The sequence below is a fragment of the Pavona decussata genome, unplaced genomic scaffold (genome assembly GCF_977016875.1).
Source record: "Pavona decussata unplaced genomic scaffold, jaPavDecu1.1 SCAFFOLD_164, whole genome shotgun sequence".
NCBI lineage: Eukaryota > Metazoa > Cnidaria > Anthozoa > Scleractinia > Agariciidae > Pavona > Pavona decussata.
Window position 1 is genome coordinate 1,354,125 of NW_028145575.1, and position 20,531 is coordinate 1,374,655.

The 20,531-nt window shown below is 37.8% G+C and overlaps 1 protein-coding gene across 5 annotated transcripts in view; it reads left to right on the forward strand.

Annotated features, from left to right (window-relative positions):
• LOC146464414 (voltage-dependent calcium channel type A subunit alpha-1-like) overlaps window positions 1-20,531 on the forward strand; it is a 53,763-nt gene that overhangs the window by 8,740 nt on the left and 24,492 nt on the right. For 4 of the 5 annotated variants that reach the window (XM_085129880.1, XM_085129882.1, XM_085129881.1 and 1 more), the window contains exons 5-24: window positions 605-757; window positions 2,126-2,334; window positions 3,804-3,913; window positions 5,228-5,343; window positions 5,737-5,899; window positions 6,926-7,098; window positions 7,225-7,337; window positions 9,121-9,230; window positions 11,131-11,262; window positions 11,435-11,516; window positions 12,583-12,712; window positions 14,103-14,262; window positions 14,571-14,592; window positions 14,946-15,115; window positions 16,032-16,161; window positions 17,466-17,525; window positions 17,713-17,819; window positions 18,598-18,706; window positions 19,181-19,288; window positions 20,253-20,305. In XM_085129880.1, coding sequence (XP_084986006.1) covers window positions 605-757; window positions 2,126-2,334; window positions 3,804-3,913; window positions 5,228-5,343; window positions 5,737-5,899; window positions 6,926-7,098; window positions 7,225-7,337; window positions 9,121-9,230; window positions 11,131-11,262; window positions 11,435-11,516; window positions 12,583-12,712; window positions 14,103-14,262; window positions 14,571-14,592; window positions 14,946-15,115; window positions 16,032-16,161; window positions 17,466-17,525; window positions 17,713-17,819; window positions 18,598-18,706; window positions 19,181-19,288; window positions 20,253-20,305 — 2,410 coding nt within the window. Of the gene's footprint in view, window positions 1-39; window positions 149-604; window positions 758-2,125; window positions 2,335-3,803; window positions 3,914-5,227; window positions 5,344-5,736; window positions 5,900-6,925; window positions 7,099-7,224; window positions 7,338-9,120; window positions 9,231-11,130; window positions 11,263-11,434; window positions 11,517-12,582; window positions 12,713-14,102; window positions 14,263-14,570; window positions 14,593-14,945; window positions 15,116-16,031; window positions 16,162-17,465; window positions 17,526-17,712; window positions 17,820-18,597; window positions 18,707-19,180; window positions 19,289-20,252; window positions 20,306-20,531 lie in introns of those variants that run through there. The other variant, XM_085129884.1, reaches the window with a different exon arrangement.

The following is a 20,531-nucleotide window of genomic DNA, read 5'->3' on the forward strand; positions in this document are numbered from 1 at the left end:
TTATTAACGCACAGCGGTAATTCGTTGTAGAGTAATTCAAAATGGCGGCCATAAAACGATTCTATAAATTCTTAAAAGGGGAAAGGTTTAATCAATCTTTAATGTTTCGACAAGGAAAACGTTACATTATGTCATCGTCAACAAAACAGTTTGTTTATTTAGTCTATATTAGTGTTTTACAAGTTTAAACAATGTTTGGGTTAATAGTCGTAGGTTTTGTATCAAACTTTAAAGCTTACATGTTGTGTAAGCTTATGTAGACACTGTTTTTAACATTGTTGTGACAAAGTTTAATTCATTTTGTTTGTTTTTTGTACAATGACTTTTAGGTATCAATTTTGTATTGTATTGCGCATTTGATCATATAAAAACTTTATACATGTTGTGGTTCAAAAGTTTTTTGGGTTAAAAAATTTTCAAACCAATGCAATTTGATTTTTATTTCCTTTTGTCTCAGATTTAGGTAATGAATACTGCACAAACGAAATAAAAATTAAACTGGTTTGAAAAATTTTAAACCAAAACAAAATTTAAACCACAGCATAGACATGTTAATTTGTGCATTAAATGAAACTTATAAATGTTTGTCTGTTTCTCTTTGCAGGCCTTCAAGTAGTTATGAAGTCAATCATGTGTGCCATGGTGCCACTTCTTCAGATTTGTTTACTCGTAGGATTTGTAATTATAATTTATGCAATCATAGGATTAGAATTTCTGGTTGGAAAGTTCCACTATGTATGCCACAAGAATGTGACAGGTGAGTTCTAAACTCCACTGAGTAAGGTCCAAACAGTAGGCCAATACTACCATTTTGGGCAAAAAATATGCTGGTATGTTTTTCTACAAATGTAAGGATTGGATTGGTACCAGGCGCAGTAGGAATATCAAGGTTTAGAACCCAAAGACATGTAAACTCTTTTATGGCGCAGGTCGCAAGGCTCCTTTGTTTATGATTGAATGTATATTTTTAATTTAAGTCTAACTATAAGTAAATCCATGGTATATTTATTTTAAGAAGGGGAATAAAGCTTATTATTAAGGACATTCCTTTTTGCTCGTCTTACCATCTCTATGGTTTTGAAATTTAGGGTCAGTTTATCAGAGTGAAATGACAATTGTGGTCACAGACCCAAGATAGATTACAAAACAAGCAATGTTTTTACACCTCATACTTAGTAAAAACTGAATATTTGGGTGGCCTCACTGCTTCCTGTTTGGGTACTCAATATTTCTATATGTATCGCCCTTTTGGTTGAAAACAAACAAAATCCATGTTTTTCACATGATTGCTGGGTGTTCCCAAGTGCTGGGGTAAACAGGAGGTGGAACAGAGAGAAAAAGGGGATGATGGTCATATTGGCAAGTTTTAGAAAGTGAAGCTACAGATCAATTATGAACTCTGAGGAACTGCCAGACAAGTGTGACAAGTGTAAAGTCAAATGAGAGCTGCCATTTTTATATACTGTATCATTAAAATGACCTTTTTTGCGTAGCCCTGGTGTTTGAGATCTTTCAAGCTGACAATGCTTTTTGTCCTGAGAAAAGGAACTGGCATTAGCCCCTCAAAATTTTGAAGGAGTAACCCTCTCCCCATTATCTATTTCTTAGGGAGTACATACATAGTGAAAATAATGTTCTTCTTGCAGAATAATGTGTGGTTTGTTTTAAAACCAACTGTGAAAGAGACAGAACAGTAGTATTAAAGCCGCCCTGCATTTTTCCCCCTTTCCTGGACAGTGCCTACTAATAAAAAAGTATTTTTGTATGGTTTATGACTATGTGGAAAAAGCAGATCTTAGCAAGGGCTACCGAAATCCAAAAAGAAAATTGGGGGTAACCACCCATTTTTTAGAACTAAAAAATGTAAAATACAAAGCAATGTAAGGTGTTTTTTTTTTCAAATTGAAGCTTTGTTATCTCTGAAAAATGCATGGTTATCTCTGATTTTCTTTTTGGATACCAAAAGCACTTGCTAAAACACCTCGCAACTATGCTTTCTCCGCATAGTTTTTACCACGCAAAAATATCCCTGTATCAAGGTACCACCCATAGGAAACGCAAGTATCTGGAGATGCATTGTAACAATAGTAGGCACTGCCCTTAAATATGGTCATGTGTTCTGTAGGTGAATGGATGATAATAAACCCAGACGACCCACAAATCTGTGATGACAAAGGCAAGGGAACGCCTTGTGACACAAGTCAAGGTCAGAAATGTATGGAGTTCTGGGATGGACCCAACGATGGAATAACCTCATTTGACAATATATTTGCTGGAATGTTGACTGTATTCCAAGTAATAACCAATGAAGGCTGGACAGACATAATGTACTGGGTAAGCTTTTTCATTTCCATATTTTCATATCAGAAAAATAAATTAAAGGTAACTGTCCGTTACTCAATACTGCTTCACATGCTGTCCTTAAGAAACAGAAAACAGTCTTTATTTTTTAAATACCGTATCAAACATGAGAAAGCATGTTTCATCAGATATCCAAACTCTGAGAAGTAGGTTGTAAAAACGAGGCGCAGCCGAGTTTTTATAAATGACTTTGAGGTGTTTGGATATCTGATGATACACACTTTTGACTGTTTGATATGGCTTCTCAAATGATCAATAATTCTTGGAGAAATTCAAGGCTAAAATTGGCAAAATTTAATGGTAGTTAGGAACACATAATTATCCAAACCACGGTCACAGTAGTGATTTTCTTTGTTTCCCCTTGATGAATCATTAATGAGTTTGAGAATGGTTGAGGAAGCACTCAATAACACAAAGTGCAGCAATGAGTGTGAATCAGGTAAGGAAAAAAAATGTCATTTTCAATTTTCCAAGTAGCCGGCTATCTTCAATTAAGTTACCGGCCCTGTTATGTTGGCTTGCATTTTTGTTGTTGTTTATACGTGTAAATTATTACAACGGCTGTTGGTATCCCACTAAGTGGTGGCATTGTGCTCTGTAAATTGTATGATATGATCCTGATGAGCTTCTGACAATGTTAACACAGTAATTAAAGGGATGGCTGGAAAAAAAGCCTTAAGTGACTTCTGATCAATAAATTGCTAGATTCTCAGGACTCAGTTCCAAATTGCCTAGTATTCGCACTTGCCAAATAAAAGGCGAATTATTTGACCTTACATCAAAAGTCATTTACAGTGATAGGGCCTATTCCGAGCACCCCTTCAATTTCGTTTTTGGCAAAATGAGAATTATCATTTTTGGATAAAGAAGGAATTCAGTTGCTAAAAGAAGTCTGCGGGCCATTTTTTCCTGTTCTCCCTTAACCCCCAAAAGTGCACCTTGGCATTTGCACTAGCTAAGACCTAGCAGTTTATTTTTGTTCGCATGCGCAACAAACTGATCAGAAAATATAAAATCTGTGTACAGGATTTTTACAATAACTACCAAGATTCCTATGAGCTGACAATAAAAAAGACATCGTAAATGTATTGCATGTACTTTCTCAACAAAAAATAAAGCCAATTTTCGCTCCTACTTTTTCTGTATTTTTGTAAAAAAACAAATCGACAGCAGTTTTCTATGATCTGTAGTGAAACCACTCGCTTGTGGCTCATGGTTCCACTTGAGTTTTGAACATTTTATGAAACCATTTTATTAATATCTATAAAAGTATAGACCATAGAAAACTACCTTATTTCTATTGAAATCATATTTATTTTTAACACTTAATTATCTAATGGCAACATGAGTAAGCTGTTTACTAAACTGTTGCAGTGTGTAGTATTGTGATAAACCTAAAAATTTTGCTGCTTTAACTAATTGGGCTTGTTTTTCCTTTTCAGACATTTGATGCCTATGACACCCATGGTTACGCATTTTGGATATATTATTATTCCCTTGTTATAATAGGATCATTTTTTATGCTCAACTTGGTTCTTGGTGTTCTTAGTGGGTGAGTAATCAGTGTTCTGTCTTACTTTTCTTTAGCACCCTGGGCCAGGTTGTTCAAAAGCCGATTAACGCTAATCCACGATTAAAAGTTAACCGAGGTTTTCATCTCAGTCTTAAAAAAAAAAGATTTTAAAGGCTCATTTTAAGCTAATGGTAAAGAAAAGTCTGAGGCAAAACTAAGGGACACAAATCGTTTGGACTAATCCTTACGGATTAGTAAATATACCCATACAAAGTTCACGTTAACCCAGGATTAGTTAAATGGAGTTTTGAACAACTGGGCCCTGGCCTTTAAGACCTTGCTAAAAATTCAGTTTACTTGATTACTGAACCATCCTGCATCTAAGATTCTATGAACCTTCATCCCCTCAAGGTCTTTTCTTTTCATGTAATTAGCTATGTCTATATTGTAGCATTTTATTTAACCCCTTTAACCTCTAATATCAAAGAACAAGTTCTGCTATCTTGTCCCCATTCTTTTCTTATAAAAGTTTTGGGGAGAAGTTATTAAAAATTCAAGAAAATCCACCTTGAGTGATCATATCCTTAATTCTCATGACCTCAGGGGTTGAACAAGCATTGATATAATTATAAAGAGAAATTCGATGTTGATCACTGTTAGGGCTTAAACGGTTAAAGGACAGTGTCTCCTTTTGCTACTAACTGTGTATATGTTCTGTGCCTCTTGGGATGGTCCGGGAAACTCTAATCTCTAATAAGGACGAAGCCTACATTGTACTAACTCAAAGTTATATTAATTTTGCATGGTTTGTGACCATGTGGGAAACAAAGATCTTAATAATGGCTAGAAAAAAATAAATTGGGGCTGTTCCCCCCCGCATTTTTATTGTCACTTTTAAAATTACCTCTGAAAATGTATGGTTATCCCAAATTTTCTTTCTAGAGTTCAATGGCCTTGCTAAGATCTGCTTTTCCCACATAGTCATACATGTAAACCACACAAAAATATCTCTGTATGAGGAGTCACTGTCCTTAACATACACAACTTGCGTGTTATTTACCCAGGCGTTTTCATCTGATTTTCAAATGCTTTGGCGTGGGCAGGTGAAAACGATACAAAAGTGCTAGACGGTGTGGACAAAAGTACCGGTATTTTGCTTTATTTTCGGCGGATGGAAACTGACACTTCTGAAAATGCATGAGTGTGGACAGGGCCGAAGTGTACCTACATGACTGCACTAAAGTAGCCATGGAAATATATATTTAAACATTTACTAAGGTTAGATGGCAGTTTCTGTCAGACCATCATATCAAAGACTGCTGACTTGTTTTAATTCATGTTTTTATTGTGCAGTGAATTTGCAAAAGAGAGAGAAAGAGTAGAAAACCGCCGAGCATTCCTTAAAGTAAGAAGAACGCAAAAAATGGAGAGGCATCTTCATGGTTATATAGATTGGATTAGTAAAGCAGGTAAGGTTTAGCCAAAAATATACCCGAGTCTGTTGGGAGGGTTGCTGATTAGGTATCCATGCAAGGTCATTTGTTTTACAAGCTGGAGTGGAATCTACAAATGTTGGTTTTTGAGGAAGGAGGGTAGCTTGAGAACCTGGTGAAAAACTCTTAGAGTGTGGAATTAATTAATAACCCGAACAACCACATCTGTCAACAATTATGCCAGGTTTGGGATTCAAACTAGGGCATTGTGGTGTGAGATGAGTCTTGAGCATTCTTACTAATGTACCATCCCTGCTTCTACTTTAAAAACCCTTCTGTTCCTCTTCCCTTTAATCAAGTTAGAAACCTTAAGATAATCTTTTCTCAATAGTAAAAGAATTTTTTTGTTTAATTAATTAATCTCAACAGAGGATCTTATGCTGGAGGAGGAGGAAGAGGAGGATGGTGATAGGAATGTGGATGTTATGAGAAGAAGAAATCTTGAACGAGTGGAAGACGGAGATGTTGCCATGACATCAGTTGTACTTACTGGACAATCTGGACGGAGACATAGGCTGAACACAGGAAAAAAGTGAGATTTTTGTACCAATCGTGTATGATTAAAGGATCATCATCATCATCATCATCATATCTTTATTTACCCTCGGATTTACAGAGTAGCTTAATGCAGCTAATATCTCCAAGCATTTACCCACCCAACCATGAGAGTATACACACAAAGACCAGACCACAACACAACTGAACTATGTCCCCTACTCTTTGCGAACAGTGAGTGGGTTCTTTAACGTCCCACAGAGTTATTTACAAACAAGGGTTGTGAGACGGGGCCTACAGTTTATCCTCCTTATCCGAGAAGACTAGAAAGTCTAACCATTTGCAGATATGATTACATGGGCAGCACTTTCTCCTCAGTTATTTAAAGACCCTGAGTGTTGGTGCGGCCGGGGTTTGAACCCACGACCTCCCGCACGGTAGTCTGGTACTCTCCCAACTGAGCCAACCGGTCGGCGGCGGATGATTGATTGATTGATTGATTGATTGGTTGATTGATTGATTGATTGATTAATTGATTGATTGATTGATTGATTGATTGATTGGTTGGTTGGTTGGTTGGTTGGTTGGTTGGTGGGTGGGTGGGTGGGTGGGTGGGTTGGTTGGTTGGTTGGTTGGTTGGTTGATTGATTGATTGATTGAGTGAGTGAGTCAGTCAGTCAGTCAGTCAGTCAATCAGTCAGTCAGTGAGCGAGTGAGTGAAGTGATCAAAACAGGACAGTAGTTCCTTCTATTTGCTGCATCAGTGAAGAATGGCTTTCTCTTCTTTCTTAGAGAGAGAATTAATATGACATTTATGGAGTATGTCAGAGTTCCACAATTTTAATTTTTTTTCTGCTACCTATTCATTACAACAGACCTGATAACCCATCTGCTTTGAGATTTAGATTTTGTGGTGATTGTGTAATTAAAAACTTATCAATCTACTGCCTTAAATTGATGTCTTTAAACTCTCCTTAGGAGAGAAATCTCTAAGCTTCGTAATCATGCGGTTATAAATTTTTCATAATAAATGAAAGCATTTTTAATTTTTTGCTTTCAATAGAAAAAGCTTCTGGCAGAGATTTACAAGAAGAAACAAGAGATGGAAAATCCGCATCCGACAAGTGGTCAAGCATCAAGCATTTTACTGGACAGTGCTTGTATGTGTCTTCCTTAACACTCTCATAACAGCGTTACAGCATTACAACCAACCTCAGTGGCTGACAACATTTCAAGGTGAGAAACATGCTCTGGGTCCCACTCCATACATTTTCCTTAAAATTAACCCGCTTAATATTACCCAAAGGTGTCGGCAATAACAGGGTTTGACTATAATTGGTTTTCAATTTTCTCTCTTTTCAGACATTGCTGAGATTGTTTTCATCTCATTTTTCTTCTGTGAGATGATAATGAAGCTGTATGGCCTCGGACCGCAGCTCTACTTCAAGTCGCAGTTCAATACTTTTGATTGTGTGGTAAGATATTTACCCCCTATTCTCCACACATTTCCTACTGTGTACTGTACTAGTTGTGAGTCAGAATTTGTTAAATGTCAAGACACTGACTTATCTTTGTTGATCATTTCTTTTATTCTCATGAACTGTATGTTTAATCAACTAGGGATGTTAAGTAAGGGGAATTTAGATGATGATCACTATCAGAGTTTATTTAGGGTTAAACCTGCAACTTAAACATTCTACCCCTCAGTATGCTTAGCAGGGTTTCCACAGTCAGGGAAAAAACAGAATGTTTTTGAGTAATAATTTATATCAAACACGAGGAAGAGTGTTTCCTCCAATTTCCAAACACCGAGAAGTAGGTTGCAAAAACAAGGCACAGCCGAGTTTTTTTAACCAACTTCGAGTGTCTGATATGGCTTCTCAAACTATTGATAATTCTTGGAGAATTTCGAAGCAAAAGTTCACAAAATTTTATGATAATTAAGATCACATTTCCAAACCTCCTTCACAGTAGTTATTTCCTTTGTTTTCTCTTCATGAATTATTAATGAGTCTGAGAAGTAATATATCAATCACGAGAAAGCGTGTTTCATCAGATATCCAAACACTTTTTTAAACGACTACGAGATGTTTGGGATATGGCTTCTCCAATGATCAATAATTCTTGGAAAAATGCAAGGCTAAAACTGGCAAAATTTTATGGTAATTAGGAACACATATCCAAACCATGGTCACAGTCGTGGTGATTTACTTTGTTTTCTCTTGATGAATTATTAATGAGTTCGAGAAGGTCAGGGAAAAACATCGTTTTTTCGAAGTCAGTGAAAAGTCAGGGAATTTTATTTTTTGCTAGCCACCAGGTTTGGGAAAGGTTTTCCTTGTTGGCAAAGGTACTGTTGTTGCAAAAGACATACGAAGGACATAACTGATTTCTTTGGTTTTATCACTGGCCTTATTGGCAAAGAAAGTGTCAGATTCTATGGACCTTGAAAACTTATTTGTGGTCAGGGAAGTTGCAATGGCAAGGCTGTACCATTGAATGACAAATTTCTCTGACTGCCGCCTCTTGAACACCACACTAGCACCCAGATCTCTGTTCCAATCAACACAAATTACATGTTCAGTGTTTTTTTTTTTAACATGTAACGTAAATGTTTGTGTTCAAGGTGTGGCAAAAATAATGAATAAATATTCAATTTCTAATAGCCAAAAAGATTTAAATGCTGGTGTAAGCAAGATTGTAAAATAATGGTGTGAGTGGCAGGTCAAGGAGAAGGTCCAGGAGCGTTGGAATGCCACCCACCCTCAACCCCCCCCCCCTCCCTTCTTTTCTTACTCTGCTGGTGTCCCCACCTAACATGAGCCTCTGGATCTGCCAGTGGGTCCAACAAAACTAAAATAAATTTAATATGGAAGAAAAGATTCTCGCAGTTATCCATGCCACCAGACTGTTGCGAGAAAACCTGAAAAATAATTCAGCGTGATCAGAGGTCATACTGTGAGTTCAAATCCTGTTCAAGCCTGAATTTTTTCATTTTTTTTTTTCCAACAGTCTGGTTGTGTGAATAACTGCAAGAATGTTTTCTTCCATTTGCAGTGCGTATACTTCATACTCCCAAATATTTTGCATTGATGAATAAATAAAAATAGATAATAAGTATGCATTGTAAATTCTCTGAAAATGTTCTGGGTCCCCTTTCCGAAAATTTACAGTGTGTACTTATTGTAAATTTCAGTTTCATAGCATTGGGTCCGGTGGTTGGCTGGTTAGTTAATAAAGTTAATTTATTTCTTATAGGTCGTATGCTTTGGTATTATTGAGCTTATTATTTCAAAAGCACAGGGCATAAGCTTGGGTATATCTGTTCTTCGAGCCTTGAGACTGCTGAGACTTTTTAAATTCACAAGGTAAAGAAAGTCTGTTTTCATAACTTTTATACAACATTTGTTCAGGTATTCTGACTTGTACAGTGATATTTAACATCAATAGGCATCCCTTGAAAATTCACCTGAGGGTGTTTCTGTAGCCGAGTCAACCAAACTAAAAGTACATGTATATGTTTGTTGAAATGATTGAGGTTTATTTTATATTCCTCATCTTTATTGCTGCTAATCTTTACGACCACCACCACCACCATGATCAACATCATGATCTTCATCATCATCATCATCATCATCGTCATAGTCATTGTCATCATCATCACCGGTAACATTTTCATTGTCATCTCCTTTTCCTCCCAGCACCTCACCAGAGAATCTGGTCCTTCATTAGTAAACATATCTTTGTAGTTCAATAGCAGCCAGGGTTGTTCTTCAGTAATTGCTGATAAATACATCAACCTCTGTCTTCCTCATGAGACAGTAGAGACTTTAAGCAATGAGAACGCGGACGGCAATGGGTACGCCAAAACCCGCAAAAAGACTGGGGAGAGAATGCCTGCAAAACGCCGCTCACTATGTCTTTGAAAGAAGTTCGTAATCAACTTTTGATTAGCCACGATGAAGGTGTGATAAACGATGAGGAATTTCTACTCCTGTATGATTTAAACAGGTCCAATAATCTCAACGTTCCTGACAATTCGTATCCTGGTTTTGACTTTGATGATTTGGAAGGCGACGAGTGCCTGTCAGAGTTTCACTTCTACAAGAATGACTTACCATTTCTGGCTGAAGTATTGGGGCTTCCTGAGGTAGTGGAGTTCTATCAAAGAAGCATCTGTAGCTGATTGGAGGCTCTTTGCATTCTACTAAAGAGACATTATAGCTATCCTTGTCGATATTCAGACATTGAAAGAAAATATTCTCAGTAGCTGTTTATTGACAGGACTGGTGCTACACAAGTAAGCTTATGTGCTGGCGGATGGAAGATAGAATAAACTACATCTTTGACTAAACTAAAAAATGAAACAGCTACATGAGTTGTTGTGCTGTCTGCCCTTTTAAATCTGTTTAGAATATCTTCTCTGCCAAACTGTTTGACTTTTGAGTGATTCTCAACAGCAAAATTTCGATTGGAATCAGTGCGAGCTAAGCTTGTTTACATTCCTACTCACATGTTCGTCAACTGGTCTTGGTCTCGATCAGCGTTTCGACATTTCTGTTAAAAAACAAACCATCAAATCAAAGAATAATCTCACATAATGAAAGAAGAAAGCGATGAAAGTTATTTCAAAATGTATCCCGAGATTATTTAGCATTGGGATAGCAGAAAAAGTGAAAAAGAATACTCACATTTTCAGACAACATGAGACCAACTTGTTCCACATCGGGGCCGAATGCAGAACATCAAACTTTTTCCCGTCTGTCATTATTTTTTAATTTTCCCTGAGCCCTTGCGGTCCCTGTCACTGTCCGTGTTGTCATTGCTTAAAGTCTCTAGTGCCTTGGGTTGGGTATCATGAAACTGTCAGTGGGGTTTGTTAAAAGCTCTGGGCCGGGTTGTTCGAAAACCGATTAACGCTAATCTACAATTATAAGTTAATCAACTAGGTTTTCATCTCATTCCTAAAAAGTGGTTTTAAAGCCTAATTTCAAGCTAAAGGTAAAGAAAAGTCTAAGTCAAAACTTTTTGTGCCAAAAATCTGTTGGAAGAATCTTCGCCAATTATTAATTAAACTTGAATCAAAGTTCATGTTAATCCAGGGTTAGCTTAATCGGGCTTTGAACAATTTACTGTGGCCTGGAAAACGGATGAAGTAAGCTTCAGGCATCTCATGGCAACTTATGCTGAGATCTGGGGAGAACTATTGCGATGTGTGCATGTAAATATAATTACTTATACTGTAATTGTTGATTTTTCTTTTGTCAGGTATTGGTCGTCGCTGCGTAACTTGGTCACATCATTATTAAGCAGTGTTCGGTCCATCCTCAGTTTGTTGTTCCTACTCTTTCTGTTTATAGTCATCTTTGCATTGCTTGGGATGCAGATTTTTGGAGCAACGTAAGTTTAAATGGTTATGACAACTCATATGATTTTCTTGCAACCTGAAGTTCTTTTTGTAATGAGCTTAACAAACTGTAAAATGTGTCTACCATTTCTATAAATAAATGTACTCTCTGAGTCTAGAGTCAGAAGACATTTTTTAATACACTTGACTTGTTTTGTTTCTCAGTTTTAGAGAACTTCCTAACAGAGACGCAAATCCAAGGACAAACTTTGACAATTTCTGGAATGCTGCACTTGCAGTTTTTCAGGTGAGGAAGTGTTTCAATTAATATGTTAGGGCTCAAATGCTTCAGCTACTGAGCTGTGCAGAGACCAGTGCTGCCCTCTGCCACTTTGCTACAGTTGATTCGCACTCATTGTGTAATGATTATAATAATCATCTAGTGTGTTCTTGTCCATTCTCATTCAAACATAATGCCTCTTTCCATCCGTCAGACCTAACCAGATAGACTGGTCGGCTCACAAAGGGAATGTAGTAGTTAATGACAGGCTGATATCTTTTACTCCTTGAAGTTGCTGTTACTGTTCAGCAGCTCCAATGGCTTCCCTTGTGGTGTTTGTTGTGTTTTCTTGTTTTTGATTTAAAGTTATCGTGGAATGTTGTCTGGCGGTTGCTGGTTTCATGGTTGTATTTATCCAAATATATCTTCACGAAGTTGCTTTATTGTGTTTTGTATTTTATGTCTTACCGGGCTCACTGCAATTCAGTGCATACTGCAAAAGTGGTGAATAATATTACAAGCACTATTATTATGATCATTATATCATTGGCATTCACCATCAGCATCATCATTATCATCATCATCATTACATACCATTTTCAGAACGAGGAAAAAAACCATATTTCAGAATGCGTCATTTTAAAAAAATAAAAAAAAGCATCATTTTTAAAAAAAAAATTTGTTTACTACCAGCTCTCAGAGAAGCGTGTTCCATTTAGAGGTGACCAGTCAGCGGGCTGGCCAACAGAGGCGGTGTGGCCTTGTGGTTACTGGCCGCCAGACTTGAAATCCATCTCACTCTGACCATTTGGATTTGTTTCACGGTAACCCTGTTTTCAAATTTAAGGGCACACTTTGTAAATAGCCAACTGGTTTGCCTCCCACCGGTTGAGATTTTTAACAATGTTATGATCAGTTTGTATATTTATTTCATTGATCTATAGTGTCCCCAAGTAGTCCTAAAGCGCTAAATACTTAGTCACTTTAAAAGTCATTTGTTTATTTTTATTTTATTTTAATTTTGACTGTAGAAGTCATGATATTTATTTCGTTCCACTTTGAGTAATTTGTACTAATTTCTCTTACCTTGCAGATCTTGACAGGGGAAGATTGGAATGCAGTGATGTATGATGGTGTCCTGTCTCAAGGTTTTGCAGAACCTGGCAAAGGAACCAGTTTAGTCTGGTCCTTGTATTTTGTGCTTCTGGTGGTTCTTGGAAATTGTATCCACACAGTAACAAATATTATAAATGATTTTTTAAAATAAATGATATGAAATTGTAAATCCAAATCTTGTGATTTGGGAAGCAACACTCTCAAACGTTTTTTGTGGTAGTAAACAACAGAGGCAGAAAAACTCAATTTGAAAGGGATTGTGGCAAATTGGTGTGAACTTAGCAGCAAATCTTCATCTGTACGTACCTGCACTGTACTTCATCGCCGGCTGGCAGCAAATTTTGAGAAGATTTGAAGTCTTTATTGTGTGAGTATAGCTAAACACATCTCGGGATTTTAAGTTTGTATAATTGATCAAAATGAATCGCATGATCCATGTGATTATCTTCAGCTGACATTATTGATGGTAAAATTTAAGCCTGTACACAGATGCCCCTTTTTTCCAAGCTCAGTTGTGAAATAATCTCCCAGCTTCATTCTCGCCACAAGTTTTCCATTGACTCATAGAACATGCTAGAGCATCTGACCGCTGTACCGATTCCATTGAGGACTAATTTTTTTGGTTGTCATAGGCCCATGAGTTGCTAATTACACGATTTGTACATAATGTCTTTTGCTACAGAAACTGGTTATAGATCATACCTCCGTGAGCTTGTTGATTGTTTAGAAAAGGGTACAGCATTACAACAACAACAACAGCAAGCTTTATAACCAAAATAAAACTTCACAAAGTTAAACTTAATTTACAGCATAACGTACAAAAGAGGTAACATTTACTTAGAATAACTGAAAAGTTGATCAAGCTGAGTAAAACTAAATAATGTTTAAATAGAGAAGGTAGGTTGGCACTAAAGTTTGAGCAAAGCAATTGATTAATCATTAAAAAAGAGGAAAAGAATAAATAAATAAATAAATAAATAAATACCAGTTGGAAACTACTGCTTCCTTCCGCAAGTATGTTACTGAGCACATGTTTCACCTTTTGCAAAATCACTTTGACATATTCTATCCCTGTACCTGGTCAATTGTACGATCCAGCTCCTGCCATCCCTAGTTTTTTAGTGTCTTTTGGTTGTTTGTGTTCTAATTATTATTTGTATCATGGGAGGTGCCTCGCATGGGTCCTCGCGTCCCGTTCGCACCTGCCTTTTGACCTTATCACTTTAAATCACTTTTCACATATTTTTCGTTTCTTTCTGGCTGTTTAATTTCTTGTATTTAACATGTGTGATGGTCAATAAAGCTGTTAAAAAATAAATAAATAAATAAATAAATAAATAAAAATTAATAAATAAAAAAAAAAGAAACTCACGAACAGTAAGACTGTAAGATGTTTAACTTGACTTTGTTTTGTACAGGAAGTCGAAGATTGTTGTGGCATCAAATGCTGTGCTCGTTCAGCCAACGAATCAAAATTTTCCCTTAACATACAACCAGATACTCTTCTGAATGTATTCTTGGCCATTGCTGTCGACAATTTGGCCAATGCTCAACAACTGAGTCAAGATGAGGAGGCGGAGGAGAATGCAAGGGAGGAGAGAAAAAGAGAAATTGTAGATCACTACAGGGATCAAGGCTCCCCCACCAACAGTACAGGGTAGGGGTCTGTTGTTTTACTGTGCGAAATGAAACGTGTGGCAACTTTCAAAAAAAACCCATTTATTACATTTAATAATAGTGACTTGGCTTCGATACTAAGGTTGGGGGGGGGGGGGGGGGTTACAAAGGAATACGGTAAGGGTTTTCATCCCTCACTCTCTGTCATGCTGGGGACGGCATCAAACAATATTTGATATTTGATGTTGTACCTTATGACGAAGACTTTTTGCTACTTTGTGATTTAAGAAGTACAATATTTTACAACAATAATTTTTTACGACAACATTTTTGTTTTGTTTTTCTCAGACGCAATGGGGATGCCAGGAGGGTGAGTAGTTCTGTCTATTTGTTTTTTCACACTGGAGTCAGTTTTGTCTTCTTTTCCTTGCACAATGTGCGTGCTTGCCCTTTACCTTTTGCCTCCTTGAAAGTGTATCCAGTTGAATACATCGAGAAATAGAACCATACGGTACGATTCCCTTAGCGGGAAAATAATCTAACCACAGTCAAGATAAACAGATGTTAAAGCTGTGAAGTGTTACGGCCCACGGACTCTGGAATGATTAAATAGATTGTCACCGATTCGACAGTGCGTCACAGAACTCGAAAAACAACAGCTTAGCTGTTGGTTTGCACTGCGCATGTCCGTGACGTGACCAATCCCTTTACGTTTGTGTTTAGGGTGATGACATGGGTCCAACTGAAGATGAATTTGAGTCCGAATTAGATGAAAGACCTTCATTTATCAGCAACCTAAGAAATCCCGGCAGAATGGTCCCTCAGCAGAAGCCGGGAGATGAGGTGCCAATCATCAACACGTGGTCGTTGTTTCTCTTCCCACCAGGCAACCCGTAAGTGTAAACATGTGCAGCTTAGTTAACAGGTCATTTTTAGTTGCCTCTGACTCTTTCAAAAGACTTCAAATGTTCAAGAGCTTTGGTTAATCAACCTCGTTCCCAAGAGAAAAGCCTTGGGAACGAGGTTGTTTTTTTCTAATTAGGGCTTCATGTAAAAGAAGCATAATTTGCCCCGGCCAGTCATGGGTGATGACAAGGACAGCAGAAAATGCCCGTACTGACGTTAAACATGTAATATTTGTAATTGAAAACCTAAAGCCAAAACCGTCGTGTTTCCTAAAATTAACCCGCAAAGCTTTATTTTTCGCATCCCTCCGCGCGTGGCGTCTCCTCGCGGGAGCCAATTTCCTCGCGCGTTAGCGTGGTTCCCTCGCTTAACTATCCCTAAGAAAGACAAGGGACTTCTCGTAGTCTACTTTTCTATGGCAATCGCAGTATGACAGGCCTGTTATTAGGCATGTGTAATACAGTCGAACCTCCATGTGCGACCACCTCTCGTAAGGGACCACCTCCCATAAGCGACCGCCTATCCAAAACACCAAATTTTTCCCAGTCAAAGCCCTATAGTTGGAACTTCTCTTAAACGACCACCTCTCGTAAGCGACCGCGACCACTTGTTCCAGGTAGAGACCCCCCCCCCCCTCCCCCTGGTTCGACTCTCGTAAGCGACCACTAAATCTTGGCATTTAAGGTGGTCGCTTATGGGAGGTTCGACTGTATTTTGTATTCATTTATTTGATTTGTAGCAATTCTCTATTGCTTTTGAATACTTCTGAGTCGTTGTTGACAGCTTTCTGGGGCTGTAATTAAACAAACTGTTTATTTTATTTTATTTTGTTTTTGTTTTTTAGTTTATAATAGTCATCACGAAACCTTTCTTAATCAAACTGATTTTGCTTGTGCCTTTCAGGGTTCGAAAAGCTTGTCATTGGGTTGTGAATTTACGGTATTTTGACAACACCATCCTAGTTATAATTCTGATTAGCAGTGTCTTGTTGGCACTTGAGGATCCAGTTGTTGAGGACTCCGAACGTAACAAGGTAAGAAATAAATCATTACCGCAAAATTAGACAATGATTTGACCGCAGGTACAAAGGCCCCTCTCACGTGAACATGTTTATAGGCCTTAAGTATCATTTATGTCAAGGGATATACCTTTCATTTGAATCTTCACACTTTGGAAAGTATCGAAACAGACAATTAACCCAGAACTACAATCCGTCTATCATGACAATGAATGGTCGCGTATCCTTATCAGGTCGTGGCAGCATGCACGGTAGCTCGGTACAGAACGTGATTCTGTGCTTATCTCCCAGCCTTATTGGTGGTGTATCCAAGCCTCTCGCTGATGAATGACACATGACATTAAGCTCAATTTTGTTGCGGGAGGAAATGTACCATACCATAGCCCCCTTTTTCTCGTAGGCTTACAAATACATTGTACGACATTAAAAGATTTCATTTTAACGGCCTTCTTTGTAGGAATTCCCTTTTAACTTCAATTTCACGGATTCAGCCAAGCCAGTAGAATTAGACGACCTCGTTGCTGTCCCACAAAAGTATTTAGATCGGAAAGTTAAGAAAACGGCGGGACCAATGGAGCATGTGAACAAATGCTGGAGGAACTTCTGGGATGACAAAAACGTCCCCATTCGCGCTTATACATTTAACTGTGAATTCCGCGATTGTTTCCAAAGCGCTCCGCACATAAATACACTCAAACTATTCGGAACCACTAAATACCGGCATTGAGCATGTACAGATTATCTGCCATTTTGGATACATATTTGCGCTCTTTTGTAGACTGGGTCCAATACTGTGATTTCAACGTTTCCAAAATACTCTTTTGTGTTGTTCACACCAAAACAGCGTTTGCGAAAACATCCATTTCGTTCTCAAAAATATATATGTTTAAGATCCCCGTTTTCATTGTTTGCCTGGAATAAATGGAACAAAAGATCCGTTTACAAAGGTCAGCGATTCATCTGCTTCGTCCAACCTCGAAAATAAACTCCAGTTTCTTGTCAGATGCACGAACTCAGTTTCATATTCGTTGAGGTTCAAATAAACAACTTTACCGCAAATAAACAGGGACGTCTATTTTAAATTCAACCTTGTAAACACAGCCCGTATTTGAATCTGATCTTAATTCTGAACTCGGGGTGTAATATAGAAAGTACTTAGCCTACGTTGCAGTCGTTTCCATTCGGCCGAGAACGTGGGATGTTCGTGAAGTCGAACAGACATTCGGTCGGTTATCGCGCTCGCTTAATGAAATGGAAACGACTGCTACTCAGGCTAGAAAGTACTGTCTACTGACATTGAATCGATGTTGTTTTCATAGGTGCTGACATACTTTGATTATGTATTTACCACAATATTCGCCTTGGAGGTCATTGTCAAGGTAATTGTTTCAATTCTGTTTTATCTGTATTTTTGCTTTGATACCCTTCAAAGCATAATTGTTTTTTGTCAAATTCGATCTGGAATCGCCGGCGGTCCATATATTTGTCAGTCATCAGAGTGTTGTGTGTCCCCCTTGTTTAAGCAACGTCGATTTATTTCTTTTGTTTTCAATATTTGTGTCTTAGCTGGTTGACTATGGTGCTATTCTACATCCCGGCTCATACTTCAGAGATGCCTGGAATTGCATTGATTGCTTGGTCGTGTGCTGCGCCATAGCCTCTCTCGTCATGGGGTACGAAACTTTCATTGGTTTTCCTGTTTATTAGTTTGATGATGATGATGATGATGGTGATGATGATAATGATTATTATTATTATTATTACTGCATAATGGAATTCTTTATTTGATAGAATTTTGAACTTTTAGTATTAATTATATCTATTTCCTCTTCTTTCATGTAAGGTTAAGTTACTTCTTTTTTTAGAATTTGTGAATGAATAGTGTTTCGATGAATTAACTGGATTTTTTGTAACAGCAGGTTGATTGTAAATAGGATTTTAATTGAGGTTTTGTAATAAAGATTTTATTATTATTATTATTATTATTATTATTATTATTATTATTATTATTATTATTATTTCTGATAACGAAAGATTAAAGTAGCGAGATTAAAACATGACGTTTCGGCGACGACACGTCACCATTATCAAATGTAAATTATTATAAGTTCAGTAACGTTATATAAAGAAAGGAAAGTGTGAAACTAAATTAAAATAAAATAAGATGGGGTAAAACAAAAGAATGTACATATTAATTAAATGAACAGTTTCGCTGGAATGGAGTCTTTTTTAGTCAAAAACTCTCCTCTACGACCCAGCAGTAACAAGCATCTAAATTCCCCTTACATTATCACTGCTTGATCAAACACACAGGTCTTGAGAAAAAAGGAATTGATCACCAAAGACAAATATCTTGATGTTTAAAGAAATTCTCCCAACATGTGTTATAAGAATTACACGGAGAAGGGTTTGGAGAGTATGCATGTTGATACGGTCTTTGGTGTTTTACAGGAATCAGGAAGGACCAGTAGACCAAGGCTCCAAAAAGACTGTCAAGGTTTTGCGTGTTCTCAGGGTTCTTCGTCCACTCAAAGCAATAAACAAGGCCAAGAAATTAAAGGTACGCTTGTTACAGCTACCAATGCCTAGATCACACCTTCAAATTGGTGACTGTTTGATGTCACTCACCCCCCAAATTCCGGAAATTTTGTTTGGGAATAACGTAGTTTGCCCAGAAGATTCTAAGCATGAAATTTCTTGAAAGGTAGTCGTCCAAATACCAATCTCGTACCCAGAGTCCTCAGGCTTTTTGGCCAGCGGTCCGTAGCCTGGCGACCAACCGCTGGCCAAAGAGCCTGAGGACTCTGGGTACGAGATCGTCCAAATACAGAATTGCTGATTGGATATTGCGCCTACAATTTTCATTTGTCTACCAGATCCTTGTCTTTAGCTAATTGATGACCCCCATGTGTCTACTTCGCTAGTTTTGAAGTGATCTGTGGTAAATGCAACACGACCCCTCTCCAATGGAATTTGGATATTTTTGTCAAAATTGTTGTCAGCTAAAACTAACAGTGATTTTGTTCCTCTGTAGGCTGTGTTCCAGTGCATGGTGTACTCGCTGAAAAACGTTCTTAATATCCTCATCATCACTGTTCTGTTCTTGTTCATCTTCTCTGTCATTGGCGTACAACTGTTCCAGGTAAGTAGCAGAATCCGAAGTTAGGACATCTCATAACTTATTGCAAGAGAACATTCATCAATTTGAACGACTACTGGGTTTGATCGGGTATTTGATTGGTTGGTTGGTTTCCTTCGACTGACTACATAGCGTTTTACGAAGAACTCATCCGTGTACATGTGCTACGATTTCAATGAAAAGTTGAGATGATTTTTGCTCATCGCGGGCGCGCATCTGAGTTCTTAGAAACGCATGAAAACTATCAAGTCAAACATTTGAACTCTTGTCAACTGTGTAGATGTTCATTGTTGTTTGGCTTGGGCATAAAGGAGCCTGTGTCCCTGGGCAGATGGAGACAAGTCGGATATTAAAAAAACTGTCATCTTGAGACCTCGTTTGGCCAGAATAGACTTTCTTAAAGTCTGTTTTTGTGGAGTCGAGTCATGCGGACTTCTCGCCTCGCGACTCCTTGGGTCGTTGCTCACTTTCAGACGCCATGCTATAAGAAGTTGACTTGTAATAAAAAGAAAGCTCCCTCACCAACAGGTGATATACAGAGAGGTCCTGGTCTATAATGTCATTAATTACAAGAATTACTAAATTAATAAGGAGCTAAACAATTTTATAAATAGAACTGAAAACTTATATAGGAAAAAAAGAGTTCAAAAATTCACATCTAAAATGGGATATAGTCTTGTTTGTTCTGAGGTCTCTGTCTAAAGTGACGTGTGGCATAGACTTGTGAAAAGTCTGTGCCAAGTATTGTAGGCACTTTACAGATGATAAGGAGGTTATGGTTTCAAAAGAAACTATGATACTGCGGTAGGGGAGTGGACGCGAATATTTGGATTTATCAATTGAGTTGGCCACCGCAAAGAGATTCGAGTGCTGACATTTTAAGCGTTACCCTTCGTCAAGATGCGCTCTGATGGAGGGCTGACGTTCGATGTTTTATGCAGCCATTGACGGTGTCTTGTTTTTGTAGGGAAAGTTTTTCTTATGCGATGATCCTTCCAAGATGACAGAAGAAGAATGCCAGTAAGTGGCCTTTAAGAACACCATATAAATTCTCCCTTCGGGTTTTCATACATTTCCTTCTCTTCTCTTTGGAAGAAGTTGTTATCTACCGTGAAGAGTTGCTACGGGGAGGATGCTGTCATTTGCTGTGTTGATTACGTTCTGTTTTGCGAGAAATGTTCATTAGAATGTTAATACTGAACAAGTTTCATTTAAGCTAATATTTGCCATCACTTGTTCTTTCCGC